The 16,438-nt window shown below is 39.1% G+C and overlaps 1 protein-coding gene across 5 annotated transcripts in view; it reads right to left on the bottom strand.

The window, feature by feature from the left end:
* The window catches only part of myrf (myelin regulatory factor), a 266,399-nt gene extending 253,882 nt beyond the window's left edge, over positions 1–12,517 (bottom strand). For 4 of the 5 annotated variants that reach the window (XM_073049333.1, XM_073049337.1, XM_073049334.1 and 1 more), the window contains exons 1-2: positions 12,070–12,517; positions 3,863–3,925 (exon numbers count right to left, since the gene is read on the bottom strand). In XM_073049333.1, coding sequence (XP_072905434.1) covers positions 3,863–3,925; positions 12,070–12,115 — 109 coding nt within the window. In that variant the 5' untranslated portion in view covers positions 12,116–12,517. The remainder of the gene's footprint in view (positions 1–3,862; positions 3,926–12,069) is intronic. The other variant, XM_073049335.1, reaches the window with a different exon arrangement.
* Positions 12,518–16,438: the final 3,921 nt, after the last annotated feature.

Below are 16,438 nucleotides of genomic sequence, written 5' to 3'. Positions count from 1 at the left end.
AATTGTTTTCTTTAATAAGAAAAGAATGAGAGAAAATTTGATAGACACATATAAATTGATGATGGATCTGGACTAAGTGGGAGGCTTTTCTTGTTGGGGAATAATCATAAACTACTGGCCACAATGGAAGGAGAGAATTGCAAAAGAAATCAAAGAAGATCTTTCTATGCAGTGTTTGGTTGGCATCTGCACTGCCCGCAGATAAAGAAACATAGAAAACCTACAGCACAATAGAAGCCCTTTGGCCCACAAAGCTGTGCTGAACATGTCCCTACCTTAGAACTAACTGGGCTTTACCCATTGCCCTCTATTTTTCTAAGATCCATGTAGCCATCCAGGAGTCTCTTAAAAGACCCTATCGTTTCCGCCTCCACCACCACTGCTGGCAGCTCATCACACACTCACCACTCTCTGCGTAAAAAGCTTACCCCTGACATCTCCTCTGTACCTACTTCCAAGCACCTTAAAACTATTCCCTCTCGTGCTAGCCATTTCAGCTCTGGGAAAAAGCCTCTGACAGTCCACGCGCTCAGTGGATATGGTGCAGACAAGTTTCCATTGTGGCCAAGAACACACTGAACAAATGGTGAAGAAAAATCTTCAAAGGTAAGGAAAAGGATCAAGAGGGTGGAATGTGTGATGTGCTCTGGTAAAGAGTTGGTGTGACTGTGATGGGCTGAATGCCTTTCTGTAACCACTCTGTGACCAACGATACAATAACGTAACGATAAACATCAACAGCTCCACTCTCCTCATTATGCTCCATGCTAGCCTGGATTCCTTGGTAACACTAAGCCAATACTTTCAAGTGTCCTATAGATACCACAACAATCACTATCATAAAAAGGACTGCAGTAGTTTGTGGAAATGATCCGTTCTTAAGCAATGAAAGGGCAATAACTGCAGCTTCCCCATCACTGGTAATATCTTGAATTGTTAAATATAAAATATCCCCACAAGCATCTCTCATTCATAAAGAAACACAAATTTCAATATTAAAACTTTCATATTAGTGGTATCCATTCTTGGAAGTGCTTTGTGACTAAAATACAGTAATTTCACCCTCATCCAAGTAACATTTGCATTCACAAAATCTCAAAGTAGAAGTCAAAATCAAAGAAAATTTGTTATAGTAAATTCTAAAGTAAATAAGGTATATACTCTATATGTCACCAAATACATTGAGGTTCATTTTCTTGCAGACATTTACAGGAAAATAAGGAAATAAATAGAACCTACTAAAACTATACGAAGATTGACAAGCAACCGATCTACAAAAGAAGACAAATTGTGCAAAGTATAAATAAATAATACTGAGAACACGACTTGTAGAATCATTCAAAGTGAGGTGGTTGTGGAATCATTTCAGAGGAGAGGTGAGTGAAGTTACCCTCAGAGGTTCAAGAGCCTGATGGCTGAAGGGTAATAACTGTTCCTGAACTTGGTGGTGTGGAACCTAAGCCTCTTGTACCTCTTTCCTGATGGAAGTAACAAGAAGCGAGCATGGCCTAGATGGTGGGGCTCCTTGATTATGGATGCTGCTTTCTTCTGACAGGCTCCTTTCATCTATAAATCCATTTACATCTAGACAATATCGCAATGTCATTATTTAGAGAGGCCCTCGATGTGCAAGGTTTCTGAGTTTTCTTTTGGAAGTAACGAGTAAAGGTAGAAATAATGGGGCAACAGAATAGAAATTGAAGTACATCGTATTTTTAGCTGTGAGGTTCCGGTTTCTTATTGATAGTGTGATCAACAATGGCGCAGAAGATACAATCAGAAAAAAAATGCATTGTAGGAAAAAAACATTTACTTCAAAATTCAACATTAATTTCAACAGCACAGTGATTGGACAGAATGGAGCCCTTCCTCAACACAAGGAGCAGAACTAATATCTTACACCATCAGCACATCTTACCAATACCACACACCAGTCCATCTGTGCGAACAAACACTGTAATACTCATCTGACTTTTCTCTCTTTTTAAGAGTTATTTCATATCTGCCTCTCTGAATTCTGAAGCTAATGAACTGAGACAAATGAACTCCAATGCTTAAACGGGCCTATTTGTTCATATGTGTTCAGTTAGTATAGGCGCAGAAACAACGAGTGTTTCCTGATCAGTACGGTTCAATAATACAACGGGCAGAATTTTAACCAATCAACCTTCGTGGATCAGGATTCATGTTCTTTTTGAATGTTTTAGGCTCTGCTGCTTCTCAGATTGATAACGTTGTGTAGAGCAGGGGTTCCCAATTTTTTTATGCCATGGACCCCTACCATTAATCGAGGGGTCCCTGGACCCCAGGTTGGGAACCCCTGGTGCAGAGACATTCCTGTGAGTACTCTTTTCCAGTGCCTGGCATAATCCATTCAAGGTACGTTATTTCCAAAGATTGCAGCTTTGTAGGGAAGAGAAACTCTGCAGAAAATCAATACTGTACTTTGTCCAATACTCAGCATTACATCGTCTACATTCCCCTAATCCATGTACCTATCCCAACTTCGCTTAAACGTTGAAATCAAGCTCAAATGCACCACTTGTGCTGGCAGCTCATTCCACACTCTCATGACCCTCTAGAAACTTCTCGAGATGAAGAAGTTTCTCCTCATGTGCCCCTTAAACTTTTCACCTTTCACTCTTAACCCATGACCTCTGAATGTAGTCCCACCCAACCTCAGTGGAAAACTCTGCTCGCATTTACCCTATCTATACCCCTCATAATTTTGTATGCCTCTATCGAATCTCCTCTCAATCTTTTACATTCCAAGGAATAAAGTCCTAACCTATTTAATCTTTCATTATAATTCAGGTCCTCCAGTCCCAGCAAACATCCTTGTAAATTTTCTCTGTACACTTTCAACCTTATTTACATCTTTCCTGTAGGTAGATGATCAAAACTGCACACAATACTCCAAATTAGGCCTTGATAATGTCTTATATAACTTCAACATAACATCCCATCGCCTGTACTCTATAAGGGGACAGCAAGATAGCACAGTACCAATAACCTGGGTTCAATTCCCATCCCTGCCTGTAAGGAGTTTGTATGTTCGCCCTGTGGCTGCGTGGGTTTCTTCTAGGTGCTCCGGTTTCCTCCCATGATCCAAAGATGTACCCGTTGGTAGGTGAATTGGTTATTGTACATTGTCCCATGATTAAGCTAGGGTTAAATTGGTGGATTACTGGGTGGCACAACTTGAAGGATCGGAAGGGTTTCTCTGTGCTGTATATCGATAAATAAATAAATAAAGACTTTGATTTATGAAGGTCAATGTGTCAATACCTTCTTTCCGACCTTATCTACCTGTGACACTACTTTCAATAAATTATGAAGCTGTAATCCCAGATCCCTTTGCTCTACCACACTCCTCAGTGCCCTATCATTCACTGTGTAAGACCTACCCTGGTTGGTCCTACCGAAGTGCAATAATTCGCACCTGTCTACATTAAACTCCATCTGCCATTCCTCAGCTGTTCCGGATCCCGCTGCAAGATACGACAGCCTTCCTCACTGTCACATAATGATAAATTTAGTGTGGAAGTCTTGCCTTCAAAGATTCCCTAAAATAAATTCATTGCTAAAATAAATTCAGTGCTATGAAAATGGTACAGGCTACAGAACACCTGCAATCCATATTCAAACATTAGAGGCAGAAGGGAAATCCACAAACAGTAAAAATACACAGAAGGTCAGTCAGCATCAGAAACTAAAATGATACATGGATATTTTGCATATTGAGCCTGATGGTCTGATGCTGAGGGGCCTGTTACGTACTGTTAACAAGTTCTGCTTTTGTTTTAAATTAAGCATTAATTGTACAGGATAAACAGTGTTAAAATATATACAGAATGCTGACCTGCGTTGTAATGTCTGAAGGGGCCATCTGCATAAGCCATTCTGGACTGCGCTACCTCTTGGTCTGTGTACAAGTGAGAATAGATCATAAACAAATGTATCAATTTTCATACTTCCTCTTAATTCCATTTCAGTTTCTGCTACCTAAAGGCATTGCCTCTTCCAGGTCTTGAGAAGATCCTGATCCCACCTTTTTCCACATTCACAGGAGCATTCTACTGCAGAATCTAATAGATAAGAATTCGGGGTTAAGTTTTGCCCCGTTACCTGGGGTATACTGAAGCCAATTGCATTGAGAATGTCGCTGCTCTGACTGAGAGCAGATAATTCAACACTGTCTCAACTTTCATCCTGATCTCATAATGAGTGAAAAGAAAATCAAGAGAAACAAGTAACTATCCAATTCAATCGACTGATTGGAGCCTTTGAAAAATTTTAGTTTTCCCGATTGAAGCAGTGCTAGAGAAATGAGGACTGTTAATGATGCAGTGCTGTTATTTAGAAAAAGGATACCTGGAGTAACTACCTGTGTTATACCTGTGTAATTGGCAAGTTGCTGAAATTAATTCTAAGGGACAGTCTAAACACTCATTTAGGAACGATCAGCATGGGTTTGTTAAGGGAAGATTGTGTCTGACTAATGATGATTTTTTTTGTGGAAGTAACAATGAGTGAGAATGAGGGTAGTGGCTTTGGTGTAGCCTTTCTGGACTTTAGCAAGACTTTTGATGAAGTTCTGTATTAATGGGCTGGTCAAGAAAGTAAATTCCATTGGATCCAAACGAGATGATCAAATTGAACTCAACATTGATTATTAGCAAGTAATGATTAGATGCCATTGTGAGTGGAAGGCTGCTACCTGTGGGATTCCATGGGAATCTGCATCTGATCCCTTGCTATTTGTAATAGTCTGGATTTAAATTAAGGGGGCACGGCAAGAGTTTCAGAGCTGATTGACCACTGAAGGACTGTTTGCTTGAGGGGAAGAGGGAATCTTTGTACTCCAGAAAGATAGAGATGGAGAGTTGGGCAAAAAATGGAATACTGAAATTAATCTAGAGAAGTGTGAGGTAGTACATGTGGGAAGGTACAACAAGGCAAGGAGATGTGCAATAAGTACAGCTATTGACCAATGTGGAGGCACGAAAGCATCTTTGAGTGAATGTCCACAGATCCTTAACAATAGCTCAATATGATGATTAACATAGAAACATAGAAAACCTACAGTACAATACAGGCCCTTCGGCCCACAATGCTGTGCCAAACATGTACTTATAAATTATCTAAGATTACCCATAACCCTCTATTTTTCTAAGCTCCATGCCCCTATCCAGGAGTCTCTTAAAAGACCCTATCATATCCGCCTCCACCACCATTGCCGGCAGCCCATTCCACACACTCACCACTCTCTGCATAAGAAACTTACCCCTGATATCTCCTCTGTACTTAATTCCAAGCACCTTAAAACTGTGCCCTCTCGTGTTAGCCATTTCAGCCCTGGGAAAAAGCCTATCCACACGATCAACAACTCTCATCATCAATGGTTAAAAAGCAGGAAGGGTAATTTAGAGTTGTGTAAAAAATTTATTGGAACACAGCTTGAGTACTGTATGCAGTTCAAGTCACTGAATTACAGAAAATATGTATTTGCAGTAAGGAGTCTTCAGAGAATATGTATAAGGACGTGGCCAGGTCTGGAAATAGATCTACCAGGTCTGGCAAGATCGGTTAGCGAGGGTTATTCTATTCCTAACAGGTAAAGGAAGCTTTAATTCTCTATAAAATCTTGAGGAGGCTAAGAAATAGGAAGAACTATTCTCTGACAATATAAATGTCTTAGATTCAAAGTAATTAGTTGAAAGAATAGAGGGAATATAAGGAAAATCTCTTTTTTCACTCAGAGAAACACAGGGATCTGAAGCTCACTGCCTGAAAGGGTGGAAGAGTGAAACCATCAATACATTTAACCCTCAATACTTGGATGTGTGCTTCAAAAGCCCTGACCTGCTCAAGTAGCTAAAGTTGGAAAGAGAGAATAGTCTGGTACCTATCTATCAACTGGCACAGGTAACAAGGAGTGGATGACGTATTGTAAATTTTCTGTACAAGTGATTCCATATTCTCTGTTTTATCAACATTTTCCCAAAGAAGACAACAAGAATCTAAAAAAGTAACATTTTTAGAAAGTTGCAAGGAGGTCAACGTTTGATCTCAATTTTAAGGCCACTTTAGAAGAGCTTTTGGCAAATCTTCTATTGTTTATTTGCAAACACATCCAGGATGTAAATAAACAGGGTTGACGTACAACTTCCCATTACTCATGGCCAACTTGGTAAAAGTCATGCTTGGCTTAAGAAATAAGACATAACAAGATTTACAAAATCGTCTTCATATAGCCTATTTATGGGTCACCTTCTCTTTTTAAAAGGTAATTCTAAAGGGATGAATACAAAAAAAATTCTGGTGATGGGAATCACTGTTTAAGCAGAGGTGGTATTTCTGAAAATAATGTTACATGGGTTCCTGTTTAAAATGTGATTGTAGCACTTTTATAAATTGCAAGAGAAAAGTATGCAGCGAATGCAGAACAAACCCTTTGGAGTATTGATGTACAGAGAGATCTTGGGATCCATATCTCTCTGCAACTCAAGTAGATAGGGTGGCAAAGAAGGCATATGGCACACTTCCCTTTGTCAATCAGGGCAAAGAGAATAAAACATTGCTGGCTACATCGTGCTGGGGAATTAGCTAAAATGGTAAAGCACTCGCTTGGCATGCAAGAAAAGCGGGATCAATATTTGTACTCTCCATTCCTTTCTGGAGCAGCACCGCAGTGTAGTGGTTAGCATAATACTCTTACAGTGCCAGTGACTTGGGTTCAGTTCCACCGCTATGTAATGAGTTTGTACCTTCTCTTCGTGATCGCATGTGTTTCCTCTGGGACTGTGGTTTCCTCCCATATTCCAAAGACATATGGGTTAGTAGGTTAATGGGTCACATGGGTGTAATTGGGTGGTGCAGGCTTCTTGGCCTGGGAGGGCCTGTTACCATGCTACATCTCCAAATGAATAACTGGTCAGACCACACTTGGAGTGTTGTGTAGATTTCTGGATGTCAGGAAGGAATGTCATGGTTATGGAGAGGGTACAGAAGAAACTCACAAGGAGCAAAAACCAAACCACTTAAAGAACTCAGTGGTCCAGAAGTGAAAGACTGGTCATATTTTAGGACCAATAAAGAGTCTTGATCCAAACCATTGACTTCTCTTCACTTTCACAGATTCAGAATGTGACCTGTTGAGTTCTTCCAGCAATCTGTTTTTTGTTCCAGATTCCAACTCCTAGTTTCTTTTGTCTCCAGGCTTACCAGGTTGCTGCCTGGACTGGAATGTATCAGCTATAAGGAGAGATCAAACAAACTTTAATTGTTTTTTTCTGGAGCCTCAGAGGCTGAGGAGTGATCTGATATAAGTATATACAATTATGAAAGACATTGATAAGGTAAATAGTCAGAATTTTTTTTGCAGATTGGAATTATCAAATACTAGAGGGTATAATTTTGAGGTGAGAGAGGAAAAGTTTAAAGATGGTAGGTCTTTGGAACTCACTGCCAGGGGGAATGGTAGAAGCAGGTATAATGACAACAGTTAAGAGGCTTTTAGACAGACACACAAACATGCAGAGGTTTGGGGGGATATGGACCATGTACAGGCAGATGGGATTCTTTTAGATTACCTTCATGTTGGCGCAGATATAGTGAGCCAAAGACCTGTTCCCATGGTGAACTATTCTGTGTTCTAATAATGATGAAGCCAGGTTTTTGACAATAATTAGATTGAAAAAATTGGAATACTAAAAATCCATAAGTTTCAATAACAGAAGCATGCATCCTGTCCATCATTAACAGAACAAAGACAAGTTATCTTGCCCGCTTGCACTTTGGATAACCAACTGTGTGTGTGCTCTCAACATCTTATATCATATCAGGAAATTCATCTTAATTCTGTGAATATGAGCCTGTACATATTTGGGAGAAACTGAGGAAATTTAAGAAATGTGTGTGACAGGTAACCTGATGGAATATGCTAAAGAAGTAATTTTATATATGTGATATTCTGTGTGAAAGCGAGCAGTAAGAGAGAGAAAAAGAGTATTTCAGAGAGTGAGTAGAGGATAAATTGAGATCATATTAAAAAAGGAAATGAATGAGTTCAAGAATAAAACAGAAACAATAAAAATGTTTGAAAGACGAAAAGAATTATAACAGAATGAAATGTAACAGTGTAATAAAAGAGCAGAAAAAGCACAACATTCAACAGTCCCCTTTTAATACTAACTGTCAAAGTCCTCTTTATAAAAAGCACAGGTAATATTTAATATCCACAAATAAAAGAAATAACTGCACAAAATACAAAACATTCCTCATTGATCGCCAGTTTGGAATGTGGGCTCCATTTATTGTGAAACAGAAATATTATAATTATATTTTAGTAATCACTATAAGTAATTCCGGGAAACCTTGTCATCGTTCATTGATAATTTACAAATCTACCAACCACAATTTCCATGATACTAATCAGGAAACTGAGGAGAATGGCAAATAAATGTGTGTGCCAGAACAGGCAAGGTGGGGGCTGGTTTATCTGCATTGGAGAGAAAGCTCCAACAATTATTTATGATGTTTTAAAATACTGTTAACAACCAAAATTTCTTCTGAGCGGCAATGATCTTACTCTAAGCATCCAACAGATAAATGTAGAGAGACTGACTTGCAGATCTCAAATCGAAATGACCCAGCTGGGCACAAGTTGCCCTCTGTCTAGCAACAAATAAAATTTTCTGATGTGAACCAGGCTTGTGTGCAAACCTATTCCACACAACGACTAGACTCTTAATAGCATGAAGTAACAGAATCTATTGGCTAAAAACTTATATTGCTATAAAATAATTTATAATCTATCTAATGTTAATAGAATATTATAAGTACTAAAAGTCCCTCATGTAATCAGTAGGCTACCTGAGCGTTGATGTTCTGATATGGATTTAAACCACCTTTTACATACCAGAAAATAGCTTAGTGAGCTACCTTAAAGCATTTCATACAATGAAATGTGTGTGGATTGTGGGGACTGGCACAGGAGAAGGAAATTCAAAAGTAATGAATGCCACACACACATACTCACAACTATTGGATGATTGAACAGTTGGTCTGTTTTTGGTGGTGGGTGATGGATGGAGGACTATTGGCTCCTACAGCAAAAGAAATTGCTGATCCTCTTTAAATGATAACACAGGAACTTTAATATTCACGTTAAACACTGGACCTTAGGCTAAGAGGTCTTCACTCCAAATTTGGAAGCTCTTGCCAGGGCCTATATTTTGACTGGGAGGCAGATAACCGATGACTCCCTAAACTGCCGCGTGCATCTTAATGCACATCTGAAATCGTTAATATTCACTTTCAAAATGAAATTGGTTTCATTGGTCTGGAAATCAAAAGGTCCAGGACAGAAGTGCTTTGTAACAGATTTCAGTCAAAGATCTAATCTATCTGTTAGCTATTCCTTTTTTTTTCAAAAACAATGAATGTTGGACTCAGAATAAGAGAAACGTTGAAAAAACACCTGAAACCAGGTATCGTTCTCTACAGCCCATCCGAATTTTAAAAAATCTAAATAGAGCTTTTCAGAAATGGATGTTTCACTACCTTCTAAAATTAAAACACCTTTTACACCAATCAATTTCTGGTACTAATAAATTTGGATCCAGAGAGGTGTTAACGATATTTCATTTCTCCGGATGCTGACTCGTTTGCCTGTAATACTAGTAACGACGTGTATAAGTAGTTGTTTTGCCGGGGTTAAGGAGATGTAATTACATATTGACCAATACTCTTCACGCTGTCTGATCTGCCTTTCCTCTGCTACACTTAGTACAAGAATATATTCCCATCGATTCCTCCATCAGCTGTAGAGATAGACCTAAGTTGTCATTATATCTTAGGATAGCTGTCACGTGTCGGCAATATTCGTTCTCACGTTACCAATCCGTCGCAAGAAAGTTCCTCAAGCCCTCTCCCATCATTTGTCATAACGCCGGCAGAGAACCACCAGAAACCATCTGTACATGTGGCCCCACGGATTCCTTCAAGCTCGTAGCAATCGATGGTGAGGTGGTCTTGCAGAAACTTACAGTCTAAAATCGGACAACCTCCAGAGGGCAACTTGTACTCTGTGAAAAGTCCAAATGCAACTAGTTCTATTATGGAACCATGAAGAAAGCCATTCGACCCATCAATCCTTTGGCCCTCTCGATTCCCTGAGGTCCTTGTCCTACCCCTTCTACCTACTTTCCATTTTGAAGTACTTGAAAATTACAGTTCCACTTGAAAATTATTGTTGAATCAACCTTCACACTTGAGGTAGTTTTCCTTTCATATGATGGTATCCTTGCTCACCCTCACATCGCGACATTTCCTCCCCTTTTCCTTTTCTCTTCCACATTGTGCACAGCAGATCTATCAGGGTGAACACGAGGAAATCTGCAGATGCTGGAAATTCAAACAACAACACACACAAAATGCTGGTGGAACACAGCAGGCCAGGCAGCATCTATAGGGAGAAGCGCTGTCGGCGTTTCGGGCCGAGACCCTTCCTCTATCAGGGTACCTTGTCAGCTTACGTTGTAAATATTCATTTTCAAGTGGGCAACCGTGACTTATTATTTACCTGCGCTTCAAAACCAGGCAACTCATTTCCTTCACTCATCTCCTCCTCAGTCTAAAAACTCAAACTTGCTGTTTCCTCCTCGGCAATTTCTCGCCTTCCGATCATACATTTGCCAAAGAGCATTACATTTTCCTCCCATTCGAAAACTTCCAACACAGAAATCTGTCGCAGGAATGGAATATCCATAAATTAAGTCATATCATCCCAAAGCATGACTACAGTGTGCACCGTGGGTACCGCCAGAAGTAATTGCCTCCGGAAAGGCCTGTAACTATCAAAACTCCCTTAAAATGTCTCTCATTAATCCAAGAAACAAACAAGCGATCCCTTACGATTAGTAACCTCTCTGTCATTTTCAATAAGTGAAGGTAAATATGTTGGAATGCCATTCTTCGCACCTGCACAGAATCTAGAAAACTATTACTAATTGATTTTTAATAAACTTAATCCTTTTATTACATATCAATTAATCACACACTCTGCATTAGAATGAAATGAAATAAATTATGCGCATCACCTGTCTGCGATATTCTTTCCCTTTCCCACCTCAACCACTGCCACTTTAAGACTAAAGGATCTCTCGCCGCGAGTTCAAACTCCACCGATCATTTGCAGTTTGATGCACTGTCCGGGGGTTTCAGGGATTTAGAAGGGGATTACAGTGTGCGCGCGAGAGACGGAATCGCAGTCATATGCTTGCTCTGTACCAGCTCGGACAAACGGGCGATCGCAATCTCCCAAAGCAGATTAATTTAAATAAACACACGTGAAAATCTCAAACTTAATTCCTGCTTTAAAGCGAACAATTCTCCTTCTTCGCAAGAACACAGCAAGGATACCAGGGCGAAATAGTGAACGCGGGCCACCAGATCGTCGGTTTTTATAAGTACCCTACAACAAGGAATTGGACAAAAAAGATCCACAAAGTCCCTGAAAAATAATCAACTTCTTTTCACGAAAGTAATCATTTTTCATGAAAACACAAATACAATCAAACTCGATCTCCGTCACGCATTTAAACAACGGGTTTGTAATTATATATTATGTGAACTTTGTCTAAACTTATAAAAATGTTTTTCTCAATGTTCTCTGCTTCTTATTATAATGTTTTATAAACTTTACCAAAGCTGTTCACGGGATATTTTGTGCTTTAAAATATATATTCTGTGCTACTAAACTACAGAAGTCGCGCACAAATACTTCAATCGAGTTGTGCGCGCAGTTGAATGAATGAAGTAAAGCAAATATTCAGCTCCAAACAAACTATTCTGAAATTGTTTTGTTATATTTTAAACACACATCAGAATCACGCATTGTGCAGAACACCCAGTCCTACCTACGACCCTGTAACCCTTTTGTGCTTTACTTTTGTCGTCTCGTTTTCCCGCAGATCGCTGCCATTTTCGACATGAATAAATAACTGATCAAAGTTTATTAGTTTTTTTTAGCAAATCCAAGGAGCGTCCCCATTTTCTTTTTACCTTCAAAAAAGCGTTGTAAGGCTTCAGTCTCGTCAACCACTTCCATTTCTCTATCAGCTAACGACTCCTCCCCGACACATCCATGTAAAGAGTTCGCTCGCTTCTAGAACTTCAAAACATCAGGGAATTCCCACAACAATAAATGATACAAGCGAAGATTGGCCGAGAAGGGGGAAAGTCTGGAGCCCCTGCTAGCGAATCCACGATCTCGCACCTCCTCAGTGTACCTGCGGGAGGTCAGTTTCACGACTCAGTGTCGTGCTGCCAACTCCTCTGATTAGTTTCAAACCAAACCTTATCTTTATTTTGATTTGGCTAAAACTTCAGCACCGAAAACGTAGGGATTTGTACCTCTCACTTCTTCATGAGTTCAAGAGGATAAAAAGAAACGTTTCTCCTTTAATAAAGCAAAAGTACTACGGCCAGGATTCCCGGTTCAGATTCCTTCCCCTCTTGCTTCCCCCAGCCCACCCTCCCCGTCCGATGGGATTTTTTTCTCTCTCTCTCCACTTATCGCTCTGCTGCCCGATATGATGTCAGCTGGAGCATAACGTCACTCATTCGTCGACGTGCTCCTCAATAAACTGCAAACGAGCAGTTGCTTTACCAGGGAAATGCTGGCCGCAGAAAGTGGGGTGGGGGGGGGGGGGGATTAGTTTTGCAATGTTTGTCCAAAATAAGTCAAAGGTCATTTCGTTTGTTGAAGAAAGCCCAAGGTCAGACGGGTGATGGATTTCTTAAACCTGTAACCTCTGAAGCACTTCCTTGTTGATCCAGTTTCTTCGGTAGACAAAAACTGGTGCTCCTCGCCACTTTTACTTCTACATAGCTCACCCTACACATTGTCTTACTTTATATACTTTTTTATTTTAGTCATCTCTCCATTTATTTGGTCAGGTGTCTTACAATGAAGTACAATGAGCTACAATACCAGTTGAAAGCGCAAATTGATGATATTCTGAAATCACAATGTAATTTGTGTGGTTTTCTTCTTTCTTAGATCTCAGAGCTCCTCTCCTATCTCAAATGTCCCTTCAGCACAAAAATTATAAACATTGTATTGGAGTCCTCAAAGTAATAGTGCATAACTTCCTTTCCTCTTTTACTGTTACCAGTCTGGACCAGTCCTCCTGGTTCAGTCAATCATTGCAATTTCTCTTTTTCCAGAAGTTTGCACACATAATGCAGCAAGCAAACGAAACAAATTGAATGAAGATCATGTATAATTCCTTCAATATAGGAAATATCAAGAGTACAAGTTGAAATAAATATTTTTGCGTTAATTATGATGAATTACTTTAAGAAATTTTTCTTGCCCTATCCCTGATACCTTCCCAAATTCCACACTATCCTTACCCCGCTCTCACCTGTTCATTCCTACAGATCTAATCCCTCTCCTATTCCTAACCACTAGGAAGTGTACTAAATATTTATTCAGCACTTCAATTAAATTTTCTTTGGCTTCCAGTTAATTTTTGTCTAATTATTGTCTTTTAATGCAAGAGATTCTACATATATGTATGTCTAAGTTATTGAATAAATATATTCTCTTTAACTTCACATGTACAATATTAATTAGTTGAAAATAATTAAATATTTCTATGAAGTTAAGAAATAAGATATTGTCATTCTTCCCCTAAACATAAGTGTGACAAAATGTTTGAGGTTCATTTTCAATTTTCATTACCTTTGTGATGAAATCTACTCAAACATTATTAACATTTCAAACTATTCTCACCTACTTTGTTCACAGCAAGATACTGAATCTAGAATCAATAAAGCAATATCCATTGAATTGATTCCTTTAAATGGAACTTGTTCAACACAGAGAAAGATTGACATAGATAAACACCAAATGACCAAGTTTGTCTTTAAGAACAATTTTTAATTACTGGAAGAGAAACTGTCAACCTTCCTAGAGGACCACAACCTTGTGATTTGGAGGCTTGAGTGCCTCAATGACCCAGAGAGCTAATGTCGACTGGGGTCAGGGCTTTATGCTTTGGCTCTTGGTAGGGCCACCCATGCCAAACAGGTTTAAGGGTTGGAGGTCAGACTAAGAGTGTTCCACTGGTTTTCCAGGTTTGGGGGTTCAGTTCAGAGCTAACAAAACCTAACTAGTAACACAAAACTGTAACAGAAACAGCAATGAATAATTCTTCTACTAAGTGCAGCAGTGAAAACCGAGAGGAAGCTACTGTCACGATGAGTGAAGCCCTGGAATACCACCAGAGGTGGAGAACCTTCAATACTGCCCTATATGGCAGCAGCATAACAGGCAGTAATAAGTAAGCATTATGGTCAATTAACTGGATAAGTGCCCTGGAGTTTTGGTTAATTTGAAAAGAGAGTAGAAAACTTTGCTGTGCTTAATTGTCTAACTTAAGAGACAAGATAATTGATGTAGCTCAGACAGATTTGAACAAAGTTATGTGGAAGAATTAGATAGACAAAGAATCATAAATAAAGGATACTGTGGAAGATAACAGAGACTCTTAAAATATTTTCCTTTAGAATTACTCCTTTGTTGATTCCTATGCTTAGGTGGCAGAGGATGGCATCATGGACCAAACATCTTCACTCAAATTCCCAGGATAGACTTACTTATTTATGTTGGTTCTGAGCAATGTCATGCCAGAGGATAATAAGAACTTCTTTTATCAGCCTGGAGTGGTCACAGACTTAAAGGATATGTAGGAATTTCAGAATAAGAACTTATCCTATTACGCTCAGAATCTGAGAAATTCCCTTGACTTCCATGTTGTAACAGCGATTTGTGTTTATCTGGTTCTCATCTGAGCTCTTACTATATTACTCCATCTGGTGGCTCCCTGTTTCTTTGCCTGGAACTTTGCTTCTGGGCTATTTTCAAAGAATTTGGCTTTTATTCTTGAATGTATTGATGAACAGTTCTTCAGTTAATTTCAACCATTATTATGTTACCTTTATTGAGCCTTTATTTTTTTTAAATTTTCTCTTTATCTTTCTTGAGCCAGGAGATTGTTTTTAAGCCAGCATAGTTCCATGTACACAAAACTTTTGGTCCCTTACTCAAACAACAATGATTTTCATGAATATTAATAACTGGTAGATATTTAGTTATATGCACATTATGTAGTGTCCCATCTTGTTGCCCCACTATGAAGTTCTGGTAAAGATTTGCAGATATCAGTACAGTTTATTTTCACCTCTGTAGCTAAGGAGCAGAAAGGCATCAGCATGTGCATCAGCAGTTGAAATCAGGTGACTCCTGGTCTGCATTACTCTGGGCGGGGTATTTACCAATTGAACCAACGGGAAAATTCAATAATGATTTGTGTGAGTTCTTAGTTCCAATGTAAAGCTGAGACATTGATGCTCAAATTATCTGAAAGACCACTGTTATGATTCATGCTGATGATTTCTTTCTTTGTTTTCTTCTCATCACAATACGCTGCATTTTCCTTTAATGAGCCATATTCCCTATAAAGTAAAATTTATAGTTTGAAGCATGTCATGCTTGAGAACACTATACCAAAGCTAACAATACTGCTGCTAAACTATACACTGAATGTTGTCAGGAATTAGTTAAACATTTATTTAAGTTCTGCGCATATGCCAAGATTTTCCTGATTGCTCTAATGTCAAGCAACATCTATTGTTTTCTGTGAGGCGATCTGAGCTGCTTTCTTGAAGATGCTCCTGCAGGGCTATTGAGTAGGCAGTTAGTTGCAAGATCTTCATCAAACACTAATGATGAAAATCCTAGAGCTCCCTACTCAGTAACCATATTGCCCTATTAGAAACTAAAGGTTGAATGCATAAGAGCTATTTTTCAAAGGAACTTTGGCATGTGGCTGCAATGTATTTTTATGGATGGTGCACACTGCAGTGCTAATGGAGAAAATTAGCATTCAAGGTGATGGTTTGTGTTTTGATCAAGAAGGTGAATGACATGGAGCTTCCTGAGTGCTGTTGGTCTTGTATTTATTCAGGCAAGTGCAAAATATCCATCACACTCCTGAATTGTTCCTTGTGGAGAAAACAAAGATTGTAGGAGTCAAGAGATGAATCACTTATCAAATGTTCGGTAGGGAATTTGCAGGCTATAGAGAAAGCATGGTTCAGTGAGACTGACAGAATGTTCTATTTGGAGCCAACAAAGACTGGATAGACCAAGTTTGCAATGTCATGATTCCATGGCAATTAAAAAGTAGAGTGAGTGGGAGCAGAGGAATTGCTTTAAAAAATAGGATGAGTGCTGAGACGTGTAAAAGGGATCCTGTTGACACCACTGATCGACAATATAAATACAGTTTGGGAACATACAGCATTTTTACAAGAGACAGGGTGGGGGGAGGTAAAGTCAAGATAACTGTGAGAATTGATA

Source organism: Hemitrygon akajei, chromosome 6, assembly GCF_048418815.1.
Source record: "Hemitrygon akajei chromosome 6, sHemAka1.3, whole genome shotgun sequence".
In the NCBI taxonomy this organism is placed as follows: Eukaryota; Metazoa; Chordata; class Chondrichthyes; order Myliobatiformes; family Dasyatidae; genus Hemitrygon; species Hemitrygon akajei.
Note: the sequence above shows the minus strand (reverse complement) of the source record. Positions and strands in the feature narration are given on the sequence as shown.